The sequence below is a fragment of the Phaenicophaeus curvirostris genome, chromosome 5, assembly GCF_032191515.1.
Source record: "Phaenicophaeus curvirostris isolate KB17595 chromosome 5, BPBGC_Pcur_1.0, whole genome shotgun sequence".
In the NCBI taxonomy this organism is placed as follows: Eukaryota; Metazoa; Chordata; class Aves; order Cuculiformes; family Cuculidae; genus Phaenicophaeus; species Phaenicophaeus curvirostris.
In genome coordinates, this window is record NC_091396.1 from 3,128,535 (window position 1) to 3,154,684 (window position 26,150).

Sequence of the window (26,150 nt, forward strand, 5' to 3'; positions counted from 1 at the left end):
ATTGGTTTAGGACAAATTTGGGGTTTAGGTGATCAGATTTGTGAGACAGACAAACGTTGTGTCTCCGAGACATCAAACCCCCCTAGGAGTCCTAAAGCTGGAGCTGTATGAACAAGATTAATATAAAATGTCCATTTATTTGTGTTGCATTGTTGCCAGGGCTTTAGATGTATTGAAATGGTAACAATAGGCACCAAATAAATATCCAGAGAGATTACAGATATCTAGTATTTTTTTCCCAGTGTTCATTTAGAAAAGTACATTATATTAGACTCTGCTCCAGATTTAACTACAGGAGAGGTGAGAGTTGTTGTTTTATCAATTGTTGATTCCTATACCTGTATGTATGGTATAAGAATATTATTGGAATGTGTTTCACAAATCATGGATAGGAATGCTTGTGGTAAGCTGCTACATTTAAATTTTTCTTATTGTTAAAACATGTTATTTTGAGATATTAATACTACTCAGCTTCTTTATAAAATATAATACTTTCTCATGTTCTGTATGGCACTATTATGTATATGTAATAGCATTAGAGACACTGGTTGTGTTAGTTAATAACTAATGAACCAGAAATATCAGAAAAACTGAAATCCACCTTTTCTTTTGAGGCTGCTTCTACTACAATGACCAGGGTGCCCTATCACCTCCTGACGTTCTCTTGTTCCACTGTCAGCTTGTATTCTTGTGTCACAACTTCAGATTAGACATAAGGAAGAAATATTTTATGGCAAAGGTGGTGAAAGAGTGGCACAGGTTGCCCAGAAAAAGATGTAAGTGCCTCATTCCTGGAGACACTCAAGGTGAGGTTGGACAGGGCTCTGAGTGACCTGATCTGGTTGGAGATGTCCCTGCTCACTGCAGGGCGGCTGGACTGGGTGACCTCTAAAGGTCCCTTCCAACTCTAATCACTGTATGACTCTATGAACTTACATTTGCATTTCTGGGCAGCAATGATATTTTTGAGTGAGTGCAGTCTGTGAGTGGGATTGTGACAACTTCAGGGCTGCAGGTTTGGAATAATGACTTTAGTTATAGTGGAGGGGTGATGTGATGGCACAATCTCTTGTGCTTGCATAACTACACAGGCTATTCAGTGTTAATTTCTGGCCATATCTACATGAGTACTTGTTGCTTATAAAAATGAGGAATTTATGCCTCTAGGACAGACTTAGCGTCTTCTTGCATTGCTGTTTGGAGGCACTATTTGTGACAAACAGTTGGCGTACACTGCTGTCCCATGCCAGTTTTCATCGAAGTATGTTATTGGCACTGACTTTTACGAGACTGCTGTTTGGAAAGGTTTCATTATAGCTAACCCCCAGAGTTTGGAACGAATCCACCAAATGTATTAGGTAAAATAATCATCATATTTTATTAACCTGATGTGTTTTATCCAAAGGGATTTCACAGAGCATTTTCAGCCATCCAGGTTAGCAGCTTAAGCAACACTTGTTATTAAGTGTTTGTAGAACTGAAACGCATGAACAGGTTTCACTGTGAAATAGTGGGCAGTAGCTACTGCCTGCTGTGAGTAGGAAGATATTTTGCTGAAAGTGTTGGAGGAAGAAGCTGCTAATGCAGCACATTTGGCTTTTTTGAGGTGGGACTGCCCTCAGAGGTGAAAGTTTTGCCCCTACAGCAACACAGACCTATATATACTTTAGCTGAATTTTCTGTATAATCTGACTTCTAGTGCATTTCAAGGAAAGAAAAATCTAGCAAACAGCATCCTTGCTCAATCTTTTCCTTAAGAGTTCTGATTGCATTTCATGGCTTTCTGATTTAACACATTATTAGGGGGAAGGAAGAAAATTAAGCCAATTTTATTACTGTCTGTGTCTTATCTAATTCATCTGATGCTGCAACCTGGCTTTGTCTGCTTTTAGTAAGTACTCCTTTGAAACTCCTGCTCGCCCATGTAGCAGTAATAAGGATTATGTAATAACTGGCTTTTGATGGCTCTTTCCAGCTTGAGCTAGATTTTCCTGTAGAATGAGCCTGTAATTGTAAATGTGTGTGTATCACAATGTTTCCTTTCCCCCTCAATGTTAATTATTAAAGCCCAAGTGTAGAAAAATGCATCTTACTCCAGAATGACTCGCTAGGTGGCATTTTAGCAGAGAATTGGAAAGATGATGTAAATCTTTTAATCTAGTTTTAAAATACAAATAAACATTAAATTTCCCAATACTTGCAATGACTGTGGAGAAGGTTTAATACAGTCTATGCAAAGTAGAATAACCTAAAAGATCTTAATTACTTATCAGCTGAAGAAACAGGAGGGAAGGGTATTGTGAAGCACAAAGTTGCGCCTGGGATGAATTTGCCTGTGTATTCTTTTTTTTGCTTTGTGACCTGTTTCATGGTAACTTTAATCACTTCCCCAGGTATTCAGTTCAAGCTTTCTGGCAAGTTGGTTCTTGCATAACAAGGGATCCTTTTGTCATAGGAGTTCAGTTTGCATTTCAAAGCCGGGAGACTGAGATGATTTAGAAATAATTTGCTCTCATGTTGTGAGGGAAGGACTTACATTTTTTTTTTTTTAATCTTGGTGTCCATTCAGTTTACTTCAATCTGAAGATATTCAGTCATGGCTTATTCATGAATAAGAGTAGTTAGGCTTTACAAATGCAGTTGTGTATGTTCATGAAAGGACAGTGTAAAATAAAATACAGGTTCTGCTTTTTAAATCATGATAAGGTTACTGGAAAATGAGCAAAGCTGCCTAAAGGCATTTTAGGTGTCATTCCACTATAGCGTCCTGCTAAGACAGCACTGCAGGACATAGAGATGCTGAAAGGAGGTCATTTGAAGAAGTGATAGACTTCTTTTAATTTTGACTAGAATTCACTAAGCTAGTCAGCTCTGGCACTGTTTCATGGCTACTGAGTGTATTTCAAAAGACCCACAGGGGCTGTAAAATCTCTTGCAAGCAAAACCAGCATTTTAGCAATAAAAATGTGCCAGCACTGTTATGCTGGCAGTGTACCTTTTTGATAATACTCGGCTAAATACATACTGTGTCTTTGGATGCGTGTTGTTGTTGTTGTTGTATGTTTGCTTATTTTTAAAATACTAATTGCTCAAAAATATTTAGGGTAAAATCCTAGTTCCTTTGAATCACAGAATCATGGAATGGTTTGAGTTGGAAGGGACCTTAAAGATCGTCCAGCTCAACTCCCCCCTGCCTTGGGCAGGGTCACTCCTACTGGATCAGGTTGCTCCAAGCCCCATCCAACCTGGCCTTGAACACCTCCAGGGATGGGTCATCCACAAGTTCTCTGGGCAACCTGTTCCTGCATCATCACTCTCACAGGAAAATTTTTCTTTGTAATATCTAATCTAAATCTCCCCTCTTTTAGCTTAAAACCATTCCCTCTCATCCTATTCTTGCACTCCCTGAAAAAGAGACCTCTCCCCAGCTTTCCTGTAGCCCCTTTAAGTACTGGAAGCTGCTCTAAAGACTCCATAGAGCCTTCTCTTGTCTTGGCTGAACAATCCAAATGCATTGAAGTGCACAAAATTCTGTTTCTGATTTCACTGGGGTAGAACCATGTTCCTCACACTTAAGATTGTTTCAAAGCCATGTTGCTGAATCTTTCTGAAGGATCTGTTCTACTGAATATGAATATTTTTAATTAACATTTCCTGATTTTAGTACTGTGCTATTCTTAGAAGCTGCACAAAATTGTACGCTGCATTGCAACATATAACTTATGCTACACAAATCTTTAGCTGCTAAGAGATAATTTGCTGTAGCTGAGAACAAGCTTTCACTTCTGAGTGAAAACTTCCTAAGAGTTTTGGAAGGCAAAACCAGTTCTTGGAAAGCATGGTTGCATTTTTTTACGACTCCCTGAACAGTGTGTGGGACGTTGTTATATCCCCTACAGTGGCTGCTGATGCAGAAGTCTCTTTGTCATTGCTCAGCTGTGACATTGACCTTGTCCCACCAATTGCAGAACACTTTCCATGAGTCTTCTGTTCTAAGTGTGTGAAAAATGCTTAAATCTTGGTGCCGCGTATAGCAATACTTGAAGTTTAAACACGTAGTCTTTGGCTACTATTAAAAAATAGCCAGGGTGAGGTGGTCCTCACCAGGGAAGCCATCAAAATTGCTTGGAGGACTTACATAAGGCACTCGGCACAGCTGAGCTGCCTACTGCTGCGCTCTGGAAAGAAAGAATTCTTTGACCTTAATACTAAGGTGAAGTGATAGTGGCAAGCCTTTGTTTAAACAGTGCTAAAATGATCAAGGGAATGCTGAAGAGCCTCAAAGAAATATTGGCCCTTTCCCATAATTTATATTTTCAGATGCTAAAACTAGTCGTTGAGCCAATGTAAGGTATCTATTTTAAGATACTGCATGTCAATATCTGACTGCAGATGGCTCCATGAATCATAGTTGGAAGAAGGAAAATGTTAGACACTAAGATATTGTTGCTAAGAGATTTTTGTACACAGTATGCTAACATGTGCTGGCAAATTTGGGAACAGTAGCAGCAGCATGCTTTTGGAGAAAAAAAAAAATCAGTGGTGAAGAAACTGTCTTCAAAGGACTATTTAAAGGATACTAACATTATTGTGCTTTGTTGTATTGAGAACTGATGAAGATGAAATTGTCTTTCAAGCAGATATACAGAAAACATCTAAAAGGTAAAGCTAATCATACTATCTGACGAACTAGAGAGCAGAGACTAGAAAGAAAAAGAAAAAATATACTTTGCAATTTAAATTAAGCAAGTTTCAAGAAGATTAAAGGTGATGGTTCTTGATATTTTGCCATCTAATGGACATCAGATATATTAATATACAAAGCTAGTTCCTTTCAAAATGCATAATATTAAACTTGTATTACATTATATAATTAAAAATGTTAAAAACTGTTTTCTGTCCAGGAAAGAAACATGCATGAAAATGCTGAGTATGATTTTTTTTTTTTAATTTTCTTTCATAACATTACTACAGAGTAATTTAGGAAAATTGTCATCATTTTACTGTCCTGTTAGAGGATGTGGGTTCTTTCTGCATTTAGCATAAGTCTTCACTGACGAAAAGAAATTTAAAGATTTAAAGAAAAAAAAGCTTAAAATTTTACTGCTTCTCTTTATTCTATGTACATCTTATGCATCTTATTTCAGTGAATTTTACTTGATAATGTTGTACCTGAAATAAACCTTCAAATTGATAAAAATTATTTTATCAATTAATTTAATTTTGCCAAAGAAAACCTTTCATTTCTGGTCTATTTTGAACAAAAACATTATTGTATGTACAAAATTGTACATGACTATAAATTTCTCAAAATAGTAACTTTCTCCTAATATATTTCTAATTATATATTTTACATCTCAGTTTCAAAACTGATTACTTTTTGATCAAGTTTAGAGTGTAAATATAAATGTGTGTCTCCACAATGTAAACATATGTATCTTCTTGAGGTCGTGTTTCTTGTCATCCATATTATGTGAATTCAAGAGCGCTGTTAGCTAAGAGCGTGAATTAGTGATATTAATAGGCTATTAATCAAGAATTTGGTTTAATTTCATAATGAGGTGAACTAAGAAGCTTCCGCTAGATTTATTTTACAGTGTTGTAGCCTCGAAGTAAAAAATCAACTGTAATCAATACAACTCTACAAAATGTGGGATGATACTTTGCCCTTTGATTTTGGAAAGTAAAACAGAATTCATGATTATTCAGCATTTCTATTTTAGGTTATATAGCTATTGTAACTATAGAGACTTTTCCAGCTGGTTCAGAAGAAAACCCCGTTTTGTTGTATTTATTGAATTCTTAATGCATTTATTGAATGTCTCAATTGAAAATTAGACCAAAAGTCTATGTTGTGAACAATACTTGTCAAATTGTCACATCGTGCTAAGGTATTACAAAAGAATGTATTTCCAAAGGAAAATGAGTTCTAGATATGTTCTTGTATTTATTGAACAAATAAACATACCTACATGTACAAGCTCTCTGAAACTGCATAAGAAAGCAGTAGTGTTTAATCAGTACATTTTTCTCCCACACCTATGGGAAAGGAATTTGGAGTGCAGATTGCTTCTTGTCTTTCCAAACTGAACTCCATCTGTACCACTGAAGAGTTTTAAAATCTACATGCTGCTCATATACGAGGGCAACGAATGCAGATCGATTTAAGATTTTCTTTGGAGTCTGCACAGCTTGCTGCGTGGTTTTGTGTCACTATTTTATCAGGGATGGAATCTCATGGTGCTGTACGGGTGTGCACAGGCGTACACGACAGCAGGGTCTTTGCACTTAATAACCTAAATTTAACATTCTAATGTCTTTGTGGATGGCTTGATGGCACGCTGTGACAAACTTCAAAGTGGCTTTACACTCCAAAAAGCCTTTATGTTTTCCTTTTATTAGGGAGAGCTTTTATTTTGAGAGAACATGATAGAATTATGTTGAAGTTGAACTACGTTGCCTTTTCTTTGCCCTACAGTAAGCACCGTTAGATTTTCATATCAAATTAAAAAGGTGTCTGTCTCCAAAGGTTGTGATTATAATGTAGTGGTTTAGAGATTGCCTGACCGTTGGATTATTACCTCTTATTGCAGCTGTTGGGAGAATTGTTAATATGATTTTTGTCTGGGAACGTGCTTAGGAAAGAATGATAACATTTGTTATATTTTTAATATTAAGAAAACATGTCCTAATTATGACACATGGAAGCGCCTTTCAGGTGGTCTTTTCATTAAGGAAATAATCCCATCTAATCCCCCTAAACCCATTCGCATTCATTTCTCATGAGTCTCTGCTGATTGCGAATCCTATTGCATAATGATTGTGACGGCTTGAATGGTGTTTCTTCATTGTACCTTAGTGGTGCACTACATAATTTATGATTTTGTAAGTCTATGATGGAAGGTAATTTTTGGAACATCTTAACAGTTACAGTCTCCTTTGCAGGGTTGTATAACCTTTTTCTTCCAATTCCATCTAAAGGTTGGCACATGTAGAGTAGACGAGTTTCAGAGTATCTTGTACATCTATTTGCATTTCCACTACTGGCACTGAGCAAAGTCCTGGGATAGAGCTATCTATCTCCTCTAATGTGTAGTGCCAAGAACTCATTGCTCTTCAAGCTTTCTTAAAAGACCCTCATTTAGTGAGCAGAGACAATGGAAGGGTGAAATATCAGCCTTGAGGGGAAGAATAATGAAATGTACTTTCACCGGGAAACTGAAATTGTTTGGAAGAGAAGGGAAGGGGAATAAAAAGCAGATGGGGAGTGTTTTATCACGAGCTGCTCATTGTGAATTGCAGCTAGAACTGAGCAGCCCAAACAGCTTCCTCCACTCTCCATTTAGGCAGAGCATTTTAAAGCTTTCAGTCTCTAAAATTTAAGCATGTGTAGAAGGATGTGCAGCAGCCTTGACCGAGTGAAACATAAATGAACTGAGAGATGTTTTCCTCACTCCCATGTAGAAAGTTTGTCAAAGTTCATTGTCTGGATTGAAGAGCGGACAACTTCGATTTCAGACCTTTTTGTGTTGTTTCTTATTGTCTGCAGTAGTTAGTTCCAAAGAGCGGTAATCTAATATTAGTTTTACTGCCTGCCTTTCAGGGACTAACCAATAAAGGTCTGAAATTGTATTTGCAACAGGCTACAAAGATCTTGCTCTAATTTAATATAGCCTCTACCTGTGGTACATTTCAAAAGCAGAAAAAAATCAATTGTGAAAGGTTAGTGACAGGTGAAGTGTATATATAATATCCAGTTTCCCAAAAGGAACAAAACACTGTATTAATCATAATGAAAAACATCTAAATACTTGACTGTAAGTAATTAGACAACTTCATTTATGAGGCTGAAAAGAGAGATTCTGATGAGTCAGTGCTGCTACTTTTATCTGATCTAGAGTGTGAAAACATTATAAAACTCTTGCACTGAAACCTGTAACTGGACATCTGTCAGGTTTCACTTTTACACAAATTAGCCTTATTTGCCATTATTTAAACTAAATTTGTTTGGGAAACAAGATTCAGACAAGCAGAACTAAGCAGATGCATCAAATGTTTAATTTCTGAATTGACTTCTGAAAGCCAACTTAAAAGCTGCCTGTATCCAGAGGGAACATTTCTGACTTGTAATATCAGAAAACCAGAAGATGAGAATAGCGCTATGCCAGGAGAAAGAATTGCCTTTCTAGAGGCACCTCACTGGTTATGAAGATTTCATTCCTCCTTCAGTGCCTGATGCTGGACTAGCAATTGTGAGGTGCCCCTGTCTCCTGCCTCCTACCCCCAGTCTCTACTTCACACCCGTTTCATTCATTCGAGTTTCTACTTCCCTGAGCTGTCACTTGGTTACCGTCCATAGCAACTAGCCAAGTGCCAATTAAACTCCTTCCCTTCTTCAGTGAATCGGTGGCAGAGCATCTGGCATTGCCTGGCATGGCAGATAGTAAGACCCTGTAACCAATTGCATAATTTGAAAGAAACATCTGTCTGTGAGACTGTGAGTAAGAGGATGGGGAGGCTGTAATGAGCTTTCCCTCTGCCAAGGCAGAGCAAATATCTGTATAAACACACAGCTTCTGGTCATGCTCTGCATTACGTACCCTGACAGTGACAACCAGCTCTTGTCTCTGCTCCGCTGCCTTGCTCAGGGAGTCACGAACCCCCTGGCTTGGTGCCTCTCACACCTCTGATTGTCTCTGGGCTGTGACCTCTTTCAGTGACTCGGTTAACTTTTTGTAATGATGACATTATGAAGACACAGTATTGTGGAAATAGGAGGTTATGCAGCCAGTCTAGCTGCATGGGTTTACCCTATTTTTTATTTTGTATGAGTTACTTCCTACTAAGATAAGTCTTCCTGCTTAGCTTTACTTGGTGCTCACTTCTGTTTTATAAGTGTATGTATTTATTCAGGTCAGCCATGTATGCTATCAAATGTAATCTGAAAATAATTAGATGCCCATGTTAACACCCTTAGTGGGGTCAGTTAAACTTGGAGGGGAGGGAGCTGGTAAATGATTCTCTTCGGTTACTATAATTTATATAAAATTGACTCTAATGCTGCTAGGAAAAACCCACATAGAGTTTCTGTTGTCTGTATTGTACAGTAGGCTGTATGGCAGAGAGCTCAACTAAATGTCTGCAGCAGTTAAAGATCCTGGTTTGGGTCTGAAAACACTGTACTTGAACCATTTAGTCCAACTTTTCAGCTGGAACTGGACTGACATAGTGCTGTGGCACCACAGGTGCAGTCTTTCTGATTCTGGAGCGGATGCAAAATAAATACACCCTTTAAAATAGAGCAAAAATCTGCAGCTTTTAGTGGAAATTGCAGATGAAATATAGTGGACATGGCTATAACTGGAGATGGGCAGATTTAGACTAGACATAAGGAGGAATTTCTTCACGATGAGAGAGGTGAGGCACTGGAACAGGTTGCCCAGGGAAGTTGTGGCTGCCCCATCCCTGGAGGTGTTCAAGGCCAGGTTGGATGGGAACATGGGCAGCCTGATCCAGTGAGATGCCCCTGCCCATGGCAGGGAGATTGAAACTAGATGATCTTTAACGTCCCTTCCAAACCAAACTATTCTATGGTTCTATGAGTGATATTTTTTTAAATGATGCAAAACCAGGTTTTATCCGGTTTACAGAATATCATGACTAAAGACACACAGATTTTTGATGTAAGATAAGTCTTGTCTGGCAAGAAGATGAAATGATATTTGCTGCAGGAATGAAAGAACTTGAGTTATGGTAAAACTGCTGCATGTGCAGTTTTTAAAAAGCTATGATTTTTGAAGCTTAAGCAGAAGAGAGTCTGTATAAAGGTAGCTCGTGGCTGCAAAGTGCTACCTCCAGCCTTTCATGGTCGTATTTCATGTCTGTAGACATGCATGTGATGCATTTTGATGACTGGAATCCAATTCTGGAACTGGAAAAACACTTTCACTGTAATTTTGCTGACTGTGCGCCTTTTTCACTGCCAAGAAGAGATGTCTTGTGATCTAAAGAAACACCAGACAGGAACCTTCTTTCCTGCCATAACCTCTCAATTAGACACCTAGCAAATACGGCTATTTAAAAACATGTAAATTATGAAGCATATTTTCTGCCAAGATACTACATTGGTGTTTTATTTTGCTAAATTACAAAGAAATTTAGCACAATTATGGAACTTTAGTAAGGTTCTTATTTAGTTCTCATCCTAATTGATGGGAGAGTGGTTCATGTTGAAGCCCTGGATCTTGTAGAGACCGTTCACTTGCCCTAATACATTCTTGCTTACAGTTTCATTTGAACACAATTTTAGTTCAAGATAGACTGTGATGAAAAAGAGTCTGTGGTTGCTGTGCTTCGTAGTTTGCAACTGTAAAAATTGAATGAGAATAATTCTGTATCTTTCAGATTTTTCTCTTGACTTCACTTTCTCCCACACTCTTTACCCATCATATTCAAATGAAGTACATTGATGTTATGCCAAGAAATATTTGTACTTCCTTACTTTTTCTTGCTTTCTTTAGATTCTTAACATGTTTTCCCTTCATTTTTGCTGTTAGAATTTTACATGCTGTTTTTAGTGAGTTGAAGTAAATTAAATTGAAAGAAATGATACCTTAAACTTGCTGAATCTAATGCTTGATTTGGAAGCAAGTACAGGAACAATTCTCTGTCAAGCTGACAATTAACTAACTGACAGTATCTTTTTTTCAAGTAATAAAATGTGTTTATCACTTGAACAACACGTTTGTACTTGAGTTTTAAAATTACTCTGTATCAAAAATTCTTTCGAGTAGCATGGCTGTTGTCTAGTAAGCTGCCTGTCACCGGTGAATTCCCTCTTAGAATTTTACATATTAATTAGGGGTAATGTTGAAGAGAGGTATTATTGCTTGCTTATAATGGAGAGAAAAGCTCTGATCTATGCTCAAGTGTTGCTTTTGTGAACCTGAACCAAGTCAGGCTGCAGAATGTGAAGTTAGAGGGGGAGAGAGAGCATTTGTACAGCTCTGCTGGTACTTTCATAGTGCTGTTTGCCAGGAAGATGCATGAGTTACACTTTAGAAGCTCTAAAGAGGAGGCTGAGGGCCAGATTCCCATATGTTATCCATGCTGAGAAGCAGTTTGTTTCAGAAGTAGTTCCTGGAATAAAGATCTTCTTACTAATGGTTAAAATAGTAATGTTCATATGGATAAATGCTTCTGTTGGCGATGAGGTGGCAGTGCACTGATCTCCTTCTGTCTCTGGTCTCTCTTATCCTTGCAGATGTTATGGCATGCAGAAATCTTATGGCATATCTGAGTAGAAACAGTCTTTATTTTTTCAACTGTGGTCTAAAAGCAGCAGTGGGATTGAGTTGAACTAGTGTAATTGATTCATAATAATGCATTTTGCTCCCAGGTATCCACCAATGTTTGATGAAATGCAACTGAGAAGTGCCCAAAGCAAAACATTTTCTTACTGTTAATATTGTAATGAGAAAATAATTATATGATTAACAGTAGTAAATATGGTGATATTATACATGTGTTAATTATTTAAAGGACAAAGATGATTATACTGCACATGCCATGCTCATGACTGTCTACTGAGGCTTATTTTAAAACAGAAGTCAAAGTTTATTTGGTATAACTGCTAGGTGCTATATAAATGTGGAATAGACTTTCTATCATGGAACAGATATACTGGGAATGAAAAGAAAACATAATTACTGTATTCAGTCTTTGCGCTGCATAGAAATTTTCAATTAAGGAAGAAACAGTTCGCCAAGAAAAGAAGACAGATCCTGAAAAGCATTAAAAAATATAAATAAATTCAGGGAAAACTTGTATTCAGGGCATAAACATGATAAATGTTCAGTTGTTTCTTTTAAACTTTGCTTGGTAGTCTAAAAAAGTTATTCTCATACGCTGCTATACTTAAAAAATAGTAGTTTTCTTAAGTCTTGCTTGTACTTTAGTAGTCAGTAGACTTTACAACCTAAACTAAATCAATCTGTCTCTCTTTAGACCAGCTGTTGCTAGCTTAGGACAAAAAGATTAAATGGAGGTTACTTTGCTGTGTTTGAACCCTTTTATTTAAATCTGGGTCCTTCTGCAAGAATTTCCAGGGCTGCATACAGAAATGATTCATGAGTAATGGCTTGAAGGATAAGGGCTAATAGAAGGAGAGTCTCAGCACTAAAGAAAGGCCGTAAAATGAAGTCACCAGGAGAGCTGTAGAGGGGAGAAAATAGTGTGATAATCTGACTTCCAACAATTTCCACCTAGTTTTATTCAGGAGTATTGCAGTGAGTTGTTTTTTCTAAGACAGTGCACTCATACTTGTAGCAAATTGTCTTCCTAGTACTGTGCTTCAATGAGGGCTCTTCCAAAGTTTCAGTAGATATACGCTGAGTCCACTCTGAGCCCTACACGAGATGTGCTAATGGCAGAAGGCAGCATTGTATAAATAACTAATGCTGAATGAAAAGTGCAGAAAATGTGTGTAATTATTTTATTTTAGGTGAAATGGATGTAATGGTCATGACTTATGATTCAAGCCTGTTCTGGGTCTACCATTTAAAGCAGATTTGGAAACTCTGAAATACGTAATAGTCAAGATTTTCTGTCTGTAGTTCGTGGCTTGTGTGTAAAGTCATAACTTTTGAGGAGTTCCACTTTAGTTTGTTTTGGTTGCTAATAAATTAATTGTGCATTCGATTTCCTTTAGTGAGTGCAGAAATAAGGTCTTATGCTTGTTACATGAAGAGCCATTACTCACATTAGCTGTACTTCATAGACCTTCCTAAGACGTTTCAGCACATTAGTCTTCCCCTGCATTATTCTTCATCCTTGAGATTTGTGAGGTGGCCCAAACCAGAAAATAATCTTTCTTGGTCATCAGCACAGAAATTTACCTGAGTTTTCAATCACTTCTTGTGGCGGGAAGAACATTGATGGAGTTAGAGCGAGTCCAGAGGGGGCCACAGAAATGGTCTGAAGGCTGGAGCACCTCCCACGTGAAGAGAGGCTGAGAGAAGTGGTGGCTGCCCCATCCCTGGAGGTATTTAAGGCCAGGTTGGATGAAACTTTGATCAACCTGATCCTGTGGGATGTGTCCGTGCCTATGGCAGGGAGGTAGAACTGGATGATCTTTAAGGTCCCTTCTGACCTAAACCATTCTGATTCTATGACTGACAGCAGCCCTATGTCCAAGGGAGTCCATAAATAAGATGCAGAAACTTCTATGAGAACAGTGATCAGCTTATCCCTTTTGCCTGTATCAGGAATGTCACAGTGCTATTACAGGAACAGTGCCTGTCATAACATAAAGCTGGGAAATGGAACCAGTGAAGGCAATTACTGAATATTTAGCACAAAAATAGGAGAAAAATAGGAAAACACATCACTTTTCTCATATCCAGTGGAGATATGTTAATTTAGATGAGAAATGGGACAAGATACTTACACATCTGTGTCCAACAATCAGGGAATAAATGAAAATTATTATTTTAGAATGATATTTATTAAAAGCCACTTTAAATTCTATACATATGCATAAGCTTTTCCAGTTCCTCTTTTTTTAGTCTTTTTTTTTTGGTGTCTTAGTGGTACCTGAATGCTTGTAAATCTTGGTACTTCTTTCCTGATTATCACACATACATTGCATTGTAGCCCCTGTTTTCATTGTTCAGGTAAGTAGCTAGGCAGGAGCAGTTAAAGGGAAATAATCACATTAATGTGTCCCTCTGGGCCTGCTCCTGTAGCATTCTCCAGATGTCCCAGAGCTTTGGGGTGGGTGTGTTTAGTTTTCACTGCTGGTTTGGACTGCCACACCATAAGCATCCACAGCTCTTCAAGCAGTCTCCTGAGACATCCATGATCATAGTGTTCTTGGTAAATGGATAACCGGGGGGACTTGCAGTGCTGCTTACAAAATAAATCGAGTTATTTCTCAACAGTGTTTCAGGAATGTATTGTCTGCAGTGGTTGCAGAATAGAGGTAATAACCTGTTATTCCACTTTGTGAAATGAAAATATATTGTATGTTGTTTGTCAGTATGTTGTATTGTCAGTACTATAACATGCATATTTTACTACTTAATAACATATTAATTGTAACTATTTTACAATCCTTTAGGTGGCTATAATAGCAGGAAATTTTGAGCTTGCTGAATATATCAAGAATCACAGGGAAGCTGATATTGGTAAGTAAAATGTTTACAGACACTGAAAATAGGTTATACATGTTTAAACTAAGATTTTGGTTCTACGTGAGATAGGACTACAGGGCTGATGATGGTATGATTTCAGGGAGATTTGAAAAGATGGAGAAAAATCTGAAATGTCTTCAAAATATGCTCTGAAAAAGAAAATTTGATAGATAGTGCAAAAAAATGGTATGTGCTTTATTAGTATACGTTAGCCATTCCATAACAGATTAAATATACATCCACATACCTGGCCAGATTGGGTCTTGCAGGCTGCTTTGGCATCAGCCCAAAGTGGTTCTCAAGTAGGAATAATTGCTCAGAAGAAAAAGGTAAAGAAAGATGCTTCTCTGCAATTAAATGTGTACAGAAACTGTCTGTCCGTATCCATAAACCCATTTCCTCTCACTGAGTTTGGTGTGTGGCACTGGATGAAGGCAAGCAACAGGCATTAAGGGCCCTTGACAAAAAGAAGCTTTTTAAAGATCCATTTTACACGGAGAGTTTTGATACTAAAATAAAAATGAGTTTGATAGAAGTGATTTCTAATACAGTTTAATTAAAATGAATTAAAATGCTGTAATTCAAGTTAATTAAAGTTCCCCAGGAACACCCTTAAGTTGAATGGAAAAAGGCATTCCTCTTGCAGCAGGAGGGTCAGTCTAGTTGTCTGCGGTGATTTAACTCAGCGATACAAATCTATATCTTGATAGTATTTAACTTACATGGAAAAACTAGGCCAGCTCACAAGAAACGTAGGACTGTGAAAGAATTGCTCTGGATAAAGGTCTCCTTTCCATTTCCCTTCCTGGCTGTGTATGACCTGGGGTATAGTTAAAAATTCTTGGTAATGTGAATCTCCGCACTGTGATGCTTTCACAGTTTGTGTGGAGAACACTGAGGACACACTGCATAAAAGTCTTGCATAAAAGTGATAAATACTGCATAAAAGTTGGTGGCAAGTTTGGAAGGGTTTTAAGTGAGGAAGTGGGATAATTCCTTTCCGTATAAGAAGTCTTCACCTTGAATTTATAATTTATAAAAATTAACTAAAAATGAAGCAATTATTCCTAGTAGCGTGAGCATCTTATTGTTGTTTATATTTATGCATGGCTAGTGGTTTTCTAATCTTGTGTTAGTGTGGAAATGAAAGGATATATCTGCTTAGATTCAAATGTTTCCTTTGTTTCTGCCACCTTAGTTCTTGATATATTTGCTCGCGTATAGAGTCAGTGCGGAGCAAGTAATGCACACAGACAGTACACAGTATTATGTTTGATTTTTCTCTAAATGGATTTTGTTCTCTTAAAATAGTTGTGTACAATAAAAGACAAAGAATAGGAATAACTTGCTAGTATCACCTATGTATATATTTACAGCATGAGTAACTGTGAAGTAAAAACAATGCAGTACAAACAGTAGCCTCTAATCTGGTTTGCATGAAACCACATTGATGTTAATATGATCATTTTTTTGGACTGACCAGTTCTGCTACTAATTCTCCTTTCCCCTAACCAGTGCAGGTTCCAAGTAATGTCAATGTGTGGGAGAAATGAGAATGTAGTTATGAAGTAGATAGGTGGAGACAAAAATCAACAGCCAGGTGTCTGAAGAGTTAGGCAGAACTCATTCTTGCTGACTGTAAAAACTGTCTGTAGGATTTGGTGTTTTCTAGAAAAATGCCTAGAAAATATCTTCTGTGGGAAGATTGTCCAAATTCTCCTGATGCCTTCAATTTTTCCTCTTAAAATAGAAATATTGATGCTTCCATGATTCATTTGCATTTTTTGCAAGGCGGTGGTAGATTGCACAGCTATTTAAATTAGTAGATTGTCTTAAAGAAAAAAGCGTTACATTATGCTGTTTCCTCCCAACTAATTTAATTCAGCTGGGCATTTCCTTTAAGATTTATTACTTTAAAAAAAGTGAAGACATTGCAATTCCTATTTCTGGAATGTCTTCCAGTTAAAAAAAATAAGTCAAAAGAATAACATCCTGAGCAGAAAACCTGAGAGCTAGTAGGATGATGAATGTGCAGAATAATGTCAACATTTAAACTTCAACAAGTTGGCTTTTATTTATCTTACTTGTCTGGTTATACACTATGTTCATGTAGTTTTGAATGTATTCTAACACAGTCTATCATTTGAGCAATGCACCTTCTTGGAGCCCTGAGGCAAAAGAGTGGGAAGAAATAGCTGAGAGCTTTAGAGGTTTCCTCATGGAGAGACGAAGGGCAGCTCATTCTGCGATGTCTTTTGCGAAACATTTCATCTTCCATCTGCCAGAAAATATATTTTTGGTTAGAGAATTTTGATATTGAGCCAATTCATTAAACCTTGTTATTCTCTTAGGCTCATTTAATAATTGTAAATACTTTGTATTTTGTAATTATTTTAGACTCATTTAATAATAATTGAATTACAACTGTGGGAAATGCTTTGGAATATGTGCAGCTTCAAGTGGCTCTCTTTTCTATGGAGGTTTAAGCTGGCAGATGATGGATGATCTGTTCAATCATTTAATAGTAAGCTTGTCATTGATACACATGGTTATTCATAGAATAACGGTATCATAGAGTGGTTTGGATTGGAAGGAACCTTAAGATCATCTAGTTTCAATGCCCCTGTCTTGGGATGCTATTTATGATAGTATTCATTGGAAGAAGGGGTTGGTGATGCACTGGGAAAAGCTCCATGTTGCTCCTGATTCTTTGGAAAAAACTCCACGTTACTCTTGGAAAATTTCTGATGTAATCTTTTAAATGTTAGTGATCTTCATACACAGTATAGTGAGCTGTAGATACTTTTTAAATGCAAGCCTAATATACAGCTAGGTAATAGAAGTGGCAATAACACTTTCTTTTCAATGAAAATCTACCTACTTTCCTGGGTACATTGTTTTAAGAAAGGGAAAATTTTAATTGGTGGTAGTGACTGGAGGCTGGACCTAACTTAGTCGTTTCAAGAGTAGGTTTTATCTTGTGACGGAAACAGGGTTTTACATTTCTCAAACTACAGTATCTGAAATATGAAAAATATTTACTTGAAATCTCTAGTCTTACACAATTAGGAACTACACTATCCATGTCCTTCTGTTTTGACATGTGCTAATTAACATTATTCTTAGATAATTTTGTTGTCCCATACTACTGTGGTAGGAAGTCACTTGTACTTTCAATGCAGAAGGTATTATGTGGGTGTCTTCCAGTTTGTCAGTAGTCACAAAGCTGTTTCAAGTAATGTTGCCAAAACTGCAATTATAAGGATCTAGCGGCAGTACTGTGGTGCTTATGATTCATGATCCTGTGTCATGCATTGTGGTGAATGAGCTGCTTTGTTCAGTGGCAGAGAGCACAGCTCAAACTTTCTGCAGAAGGAGAGAATCATTGCCTGTGGAGTAAAGGGATGAGTCTGCAGCACTACTACATCTCAGTGCACTGGTCCACAAGACCTCCACATAAATATATATTCATAAGTGCTGCATATATCACTTACTATCTATTCCGCCTTTGCCTGCCAATTATATTTCATTGGCATTTAGAAATTTAAGCTGTGGGTGAAGTCTGGGATTGTTCAGTTAGGGACAGGCTGGATTGCACGTATTAAAGTGAGTCTTTTATTTCCTCTCTTGGTCTAGATTTGTGCCAGGCCGTAGTGCTAAAACTGTCCCTATTATTGAAGATGGTGGAGATGCAGCTCAAGTGGAGAATGACCAGGGTATCCTATAGCAGTAGAAAATTCTAATATACAGAACCACAAAATCTTTGTCCCGTAGATGAAATCCCTCAGAGATTGTTCTTCCTTTTTCACTTAATTATAAAGCGATTTTATTAGACAAATGTGTTGAAATGCTGAAAAACTGGGCATGTATAAAATACGCTTCTTTGCAATAATCATGACTTCACACTATTCTGTAAAAGGAAGTAAAGTGTAAAAATGTGTATTTTGGACAAAATGGCAAAAGTAATGACTTATGGAGTAATGTGACATTGTAAGATAGGGGTGTTCTTCTATGGTATGTACTATCTGGTTGTCTCACTCAGATCTTGCCAGATAAATTCATCTACTTAGGGCCAATGTAAGCATACGTGCTTAATGAGAGAGACAAAGTCTGTCTGCTTCCCTTTATAGAAACAATATGGATTAAAGTTTGTATCCAAACCGGAAGACGTAGGTGCCATTGGCAATCCCCTGGATTAATCCAATGCATCCCTACCAAATCACCTGAAAAAGAAAGAGGAGATTTTGCCAGTAAAGTTTCTCAGCTACATAAATTTGTGCTGTAGAGGCCACTTGGTTGAGCTGAGTGTGTTTCAAGACAGATAAGGTCATTTACAGCTTCAAAATCATTAGGAGGGGGTAGAACTGGTAGATGTACTCTACAGCTCTGAGCAGCAGCACTTTGCTTGAAAAGTGTTTACCACAACGGCCCTACCTACCTACATATCTACCTCCACAGCGTTTCTTCAGTCTAGAGAAAGCCTGATTTCTGTCACATCCTCATTCTGGGTGGGTGCAGCTCTCACTCTTAGGTAGTTTTACAGAGGAGGCTCATGATGAAATGAAGGGCGAGCTGTGGAAAGGGGAGCCCTGGAATGCAAATCCATCGACTATACTCATGACTTTAATCCAGAGTGCGTAAACATTTGCACTAAAAAGTCACATCCCTTTTTGGCTGTAAGCCCTTACGTCTCCCAGAGACCTGGAATTTTGTAGAACCTGCTTCCACTTGGCCATGATACCAGCATAAAAATCTTAGTTCTTGTGTCCTAATAAAAAATTTCCTTTTTCCTATGAAAGTTCAGAACTGCGTGGGTTCTCTCACGCATGCTCTCTCTCCTTCTATCAGCAAGTCACTTCTTCATTACCATTCTCCTTTTCCCACTATCAATTGCCAATTAATCTTTCCATTTCAGGTAGGACATTAGGTGTCTGGGGGATCAGTTTGTTGAAACCATGAGAAGAGAAGTGTTTATGACAGATTAGTATTTTTTTGACTTCGTGCTGCCATTTCCAGAAACAATCTGAGGAAAAAAAGCCTTGCAAACAATTTATAGAATGGTTAAGGTTGGAAAAGACCTCTGAGCTCATCCAATCCAGCCATCAGCCCAACACCACCGTACGTACTAAACCATGCCCTGAAGTGTCACAACTACACGTTTTTTGAACACTTCCAGGGAAGGAGACTCCACCACTTCCTTGGGCAGCCTGTTCCAGAGCTTCACCACTCTTTCAGTGAAGAAATTTTTCCTCACATCCAATCTAAACCTCCCCTGGTGCAACTTGAGGCCATTTCCTCTCCTCTCACTTGTTACTTGGGAACACTTGACCAGCACCCACCTCACTGCAACCTCCTTTCAGGCAGTTGCAGCGAGTGGTAAGGTCTCCCCTCAATCTTCTTTTCTCCAAGCTAAACAACCCCAGTTCCCTCAGTGCTCCTTCCTGCTGTTGCTTAGTACAATAAGAGACACCTTACTGTCATAAACAGAGAAAGTTTATGTTTAAGTCTTGTTTCAGACAGAGGTGATGCAGTTTGGTAAGAATAAATCATACATAGAAGATAAAGGATTCAGAGGAGAGGAAAAACGGATACCAATAAAGGATTAAAAATATCATTCAAATTTCATTGTATTCATTTCTTTCATGAGAGTCTAAATTTCAGGGATTCTGTTTTATTTTCTTGACAGATGATTGAAAGGTGAATGAAAATTGCCATATCATTTAAAAAGTAATCCTATTTGAAACAAATTTTTCATAAAGCAACAGAACCTATTACTATGAGGTATTTAGAAACTTGTTTTACAAGCAGTATGAAATACTTTGTATAGCTTCTCAGATTATTTCAGTTCATCATGCCCCTAAATTAGTTTTTGAGGAATAATACATTCATTAAAGCAGCTTATTTTAATTATCACTTACTCTGAAAGTCTTTGGAACCCAGAAGTATCTTGAAGCTCAGAGAGTATTGTTCCATCTTCTTTTCTGCTTTGAGGAAGACATTACATGTACTCTTGATGTGCAGTGCAGCAGTTACACATCATTAAAATATAATAATAATGTCCCTTTTTAAACCTCCCTTGTATTTAACTGGCTATAACACATTTATAATTTGTTTAACTTGATGCATATATTGATTGCAAACTAAGAGAAAATAATGCATTAAAATATGTGATGAGTAGAAAACTTAATCCTTGATTGTTTTCATCCAGCCTGCAGCTGTCTGTGAGTAAACGAGCATAGCAGATTTAGGAAGCATTTGCTATACAGAATTTACTGTGGCTTCTATAGGATGGAGGTACAACACCCAATCATATATGTAAGAATACTGAAGCTTTCATTAGATACAGATATGCAGATATTAAGTGTGTTGCAGGCTGATAATCCTTTGACTTGGATAACCTATTTTTAAATCTCCCTTTTGCCTTGGTTCTTTGTGATGAGATGAATTTTCAGATGGATTAAATGACATGGGTTGTTCTTCTTCAAGTGAACAAGGTTTGTTTTCTATTGTGCATCTTGTCCTTCAGCAGTTCTGAAGCTAGAAACAATAGGGTGTTTTTGTTTTATTTTTGTTTTCTTTTTGCTTTTGAAAAATGAAACACATTGAGCTGGTGTGCGAGTTTTTGGTAGTTGATTAGCAGACTAACTAATACTTGGATACTGTTGCTAGGCTTCAAGTCAGAGTTCCTGTATTCCTCTATAATTATGCAGAGATATATGTGTGTGATGGTTTGTCTGTACTTTCACAAGATTTATTTTTTCCTTAAATACTGAAAGTCTGTTACTATGGTAGGCTTGTTCTCTAAAATACATATTCTGCACTGGGAAATTGCTTTTAAATAAAACATTTTTCAACTATGAGTAAAAGTATTTACTTTATTGGCATTGTGACTGTAAACATTTTAAGAAAAATGCAATTTATTGTAAAATAAGCAGAACAGGTTTTGCAGAAGAGAAGGATATTAATTGGTTTGTGGTAAAAATTGTTTTCTAACCCATTTTCTTTAATTAGATCAGAGTGATTGAGGTCAGTGTTCTTGGTTTTTCAGCTGCAAGTGTTTTTATTAAAGGCTAGCCAGCCCAATGAATATTCTGTTTGTTTACTTATTTATTTTGGTTTTGGGAACCATTTAGTATTTTTGATTTTCATAAATCAAATGCCTGCAGAATGCTTCTCAAGTTAGGAGAAATCCTATTTAGAAAGATAAAAGCAGGAACAAGAAAAGGCAGCAAATCAAAAGAGTTAAAAATCTACAAAACTGTCAGCAGCATGCAATGACTTGTTCTATTTTTATCGCATGTTACTTAATAGAAGAAAAAGGGACACAAGCATGTGTTACAGCCCTGTTTATTTGTCATTTGAATGCGAATAACATTAACCTGTTTCAGATGCTAGCGGGCATTTTAACGTGGAAAAGGAGGATATTAGTGTAATCAGGATGACAAAGGCACATTTTAAATGCATATTGTTTAGCCAATTGTCATAATTCTAGGTTTCCTTTTGCAGTTTCTTTCAAATACCTCTTCTGAATTAATAATTATTTCTCATGTCCGTAGAAAACATCTCTTTGCATTAATGACTTTTAAGCTGGGTTGCAACCAAATGGATATTTATTTTGTTTATGAAATAAACAAAAATAAAGTATTTATGAAATAAATTTGTTGCTATTATTCATCTGTTTTTCTCCAACGTCTTGCAAGGAATAGAATATTATATACTCAGTCTTGCTACGCGGTAGCAAACAAATTGGAAAACTGGGAATTGTGATCTGTTAATGTAATTACATACTGAAATGTAGGACAGAGCTTGAAAAAGTTACAGTAGTTTTCTTTTTCCCTTTGATCACAGGTAATTTTTTTCTGTGTGTGTATTAGTATAAAATTGTGTGGTAACTACTTTGTTTCAAAGTTGAAAACTTTATTGGCAGAAGTTGATCATTCTTGTTGGCCTTTGAACTTTGTATTCTGTGCATGTAACATAAAACTCCATGCAGAGTGGTGCAAATTATGTAGTGCACTGTCATTGCTTGTGATTTCTTAGGCTTATTCTCGATTTTGAGCAGGAAAGAAAGAAGAGAACTGATGACACATATAACTGCTGAGATAAGTACAGGCTTAAACCAGACTGTAGTATGTCCTTGCCCATAAATTCCAGAGATACTCCTGTTAGAGTTTATTTTACAGACTGAACACGGGGAACCTCGTAACTGAGATGAAAATAAACCACTGGAGTAATCCTAGGCCATCTTCAGTGCCCTTGAGCTAGTTTTGGTCTTGGCCAAGAACTCTGTGGTCTGTGCGGTGGGTTCAAGTCATGCAGGGATCACTGGCTTATTCACGTCGTCTTCCTGGAGATGCTTGAGATGTTCGGATGGGTGGCAAGGGAAAAGTGGAAAGGAAAGGAGAGAATTGGTATGTGTTTAGGTCTGGCCCTAATCTTCACGCTCAGACACAAATGGCTGGAAGTGTTTCTAAGGCTCCCTGCTCCTGCTTCCCCTAAATCTGGCTTCTAGCTAGCTCCCAGTCTGCTGATTCCCCATTAGGAGAAAAGCTTCTCACCTTCTCTGCTCTTTCTAAGGTGGGGCCACTGTATCCAGCAGCTGGGAACCATGGTTTTTTTTGGCAATGTTCCCATGTGTGTTGTCTCATCAAGGAGAAGGGTCAAGTTACCTTTTCCTTTTTGTATATCAAACAGGTTATCAAATCAATAACATCAGTTTCTTGCTTTCCAAATAAAATAATCAAGTGTATTTTACTATCCTCATAAATGTCAGTGATAATGGCATTGGGTTAAATAGGCAGATCAAGGGTCATGCTATGAGCAGACAGCAATGCAAGTACAGAACTCTCAAATTCTAAAATGTTAAACTAGTATTTCAGCTAAACTGGAACATAGCATAATGATTTTCAGTTACTCCCTGTAATTGAAATTCATAGTGTTCAACCTGATGGCCAGGTTCTTCAAACGCCCTTAGCTCCCCCCTGTCCTCCTGACAACCTGCTTTCCAATTCAGTCTTGCAGACAATGTGCCTGATCCTGCACCAGGGTGTCTGCAGGGGGCAAGGGCAGATATTAGAATAAGTTAATGAGTTGAATTAGGCTGAGGGGATGTAAAAAGAAAGTAGTACTTTTCAGTTTATATGGGACCTGAAATTTGTTCTGTGATATCTGATTCATTTTTGTAGGTCATAGATCATAGTACTAGAAGAGCTTTATGTGATCATGCTGTCCGACCTTCTCCACAGTGCAGGTTACAGAATTTATATTAACCAACTCCTGCTTGAACTGGATTATAATTACAAAAAAATTGTCTTTTTAAAGACCTACAATAATGTAACTGTGATTTTTGTATCCTAGTTAAGGTATCTGATGGTTTTGGACCCATTTGGTAATTGTTCTAGAGTTGATTGCCCTTCATTAAACAGATGTATTTTTTTTTCTGATTACATTGGAAGGACGGGATGTTATCCAGAGTCTCATATGAGGACAGGCTGGAAGACTTGGGGTTGTTCAGCCTGGAGAAGACAAGACTCCAAGGAGACCTTATAGTGACATTCCAATACCTGAAGGGGCTACAAGAAAGCTGGGGAGGGACTGTTCACAAAGGCTTGTAGTGATATGACAAGGGGCAATGGGTATAAACTGGAGAGGGGCAGATTTAGACTAGACCTAAGGAGGAATTTCTTCATGATGAAAGTGGTGAGGCACTGGCACAGGTTGCCCAAGGAAGTTGTGGCTGCCCCATGCCTGGAGGTGTTCAAGGCCAGGTTGGATGGGCCTTGGGCAGCCTGATCCAGTGGGAGGTGTCCCAGCTCATGGCAGGGGGGTTGGAACTGGGTGATCTTTAAGGTCACTTCTAACCCAGACTACTCTGAATCTATGATCATCTTGTCTGGTGGTAGTAACTGGACCCTGAGTGTAGCTCAGTCTTCTTGAAACTACTGCATCCGTGCCCGCGTTTCTCCTCTAAAGCCACTCCATTCTTAGTGATAAGGAACTTGTTTCAGCTATTAGAAAGGAAAAATTCTGAGGAGGAGTTGTAAAACTTGAGGTCTAAATTGAATATAAGATACTGCCATGGTCTTTGTGGTTTTTATTTCTATTGCTCCTTGATCAGTATTATCTTAAGAGCCTTTCTGCTAACTTTTCTCAGAGTCTACTAAAATACGGATCCCTAGACTTTCGGTTATTTCTATTATTGTGCCTTTTTTTTTTTTTTCTTAAGAGGATATGTCCTTTGGAAGTGTGTGAGCAGTGCATTTCAATCGCAGTATATATAAGTCTCTATGTGACAAACCAGGAGAGTTTGGATGGCAAACTCTGGTATTAAAGGGCACACACCTAGTACAAGAAGGTGGGGATCCTTCAGTGCAGGTGTAAGATATGAGACAGCTGAAGAGGGATAGTACAGAAGAAAAATTGTTTGAATTATCTCACAGAGAATTCTAGTATTCCTGAAAAGTTAATGTATTTTCTTTAAATCTTTATTCAACATGAGCCGCAAGAGCTCTCTAAGATTATATCAAATGTTCTGAAGGATTTCAAACAGTGAAGCCAGGTCAAAAATAGAGGTAGGACAAATGGTGGAACAGATTTGTGCAGCATCCCATGGCTTTCTATTTCTCCCATTTACAATGGTGAAAGCACAGGGAAGAGAGATGAAAGAACATGAAATAACTGCTTGACTTACAAATAAAAATGCTTCCTGAAGAAAATTCCTGTGCTTCCCAAAGTAAATACAGAAATGGACTAAAAACAAAATAAAACAGGAAAAAAACCCCACAAAACCCAAGCCCAACCGAAACCAGAAAAGGGAGGTGAAGGAGGAAAAAAAAAAAAAAACAAACCAAAAAACTGCTAATGCAATGTTGGTACTTACGCTGAACACTTCATCACCAGTGTTTTTTATGCATCCAGTAATTTCCTTTATATAATTAGGCTACCAGTAGACTACAAAGTTCAGACTAATAGCACAAGGGCTGACTTGTAGCTTCTGAATATAAGGATCTTTACTTGCCCATGTATATCTTAATCGTTGCATTATTGGAAAGGATAAGGTTTAATATACCTCGCATTTGCGGAAAGGACTGTCTTCCCTAGATTATTTGGATTTGGATGAGGATAGCCTCCCGAATACAGAAGCAACTTGGTTACATTGCCAATCATACAAAACAAGCATTTGTATGAATAACAAACTTCATATGGATATAAAACTGTTTGCACAAGCTTAGTGACTCTAAGGGTAATATGTTTCATTTATGTTCAAATGTTCCATTTATGTTCATATGTTCAAACAACCTTTTTCAGTTGTACTTTTCAGTAGTAGCTAATATCCTCCACTTTGAACAGATTTATTAGACTTCAGTGATTCCCTCACTTGGAATTCCTCTTTCTATTATGCTATATTTAAGTTCATATCACTTTAACAGCTAAACATACCGGTTTTCTTCCAAACTAGATTATTTATCAAAATTAAGTTGATGCCGTGCTTTCCATTCAATATACAATGGTTTGGCAATTTGCCTTAAGAACTGAGACTTCACTGAAAAAAATTGTTTTAATATCTTGTGAATAATCTGATTTTCATAACAAGGTATTAATGTCAGACTTTCTGTGAAAATTGATCTGTTAATATGCAGTTTCTTTGAAAGGAAATAGTATCCTTACAGAAGACCATTTGTTGTCAGATTTTATAGATGAGGGCTGATAAAGGGATAGGCTTTGAAAGATACCGCTTGGTAATGAGTGTAATATTTCACACTGTATTTCACACTGTTCACCATATTTCACGCTGTTGCTGTTACTCCATTTATATCTCTGTCTCCTGGGCTATGTCTGAGTTGACAGTCTTTTCCTTGGAGTTCAGGATAAGCCATATCTTTTTGCAGTCAAGGTTTTGTCACACTGTGGAAGATGTCTTCAGAATAAACACTTTCCAAGTATTTAGATCAGATCTCC

General features: G+C 37.5%; 1 protein-coding gene across 7 annotated transcripts in view; it reads left to right on the plus strand.

Moving 5' to 3' along the window:
* SHANK2 (SH3 and multiple ankyrin repeat domains 2) overlaps positions 1-26,150 on the plus strand; it is a 515,992-nt gene that overhangs the window by 65,029 nt on the left and 424,813 nt on the right. For all 7 annotated transcript variants that reach the window (XR_011337489.1, XM_069857381.1, XM_069857383.1 and 4 more), the window contains exon 11: positions 14,120-14,186. Coding sequence is in view for 6 of the 7 variants with exons in the window: in XM_069857381.1 (XP_069713482.1) it covers positions 14,120-14,186 (67 nt within the window). In the remaining variant the exon portion in view is untranslated. The remainder of the gene's footprint in view (positions 1-14,119; positions 14,187-26,150) is intronic.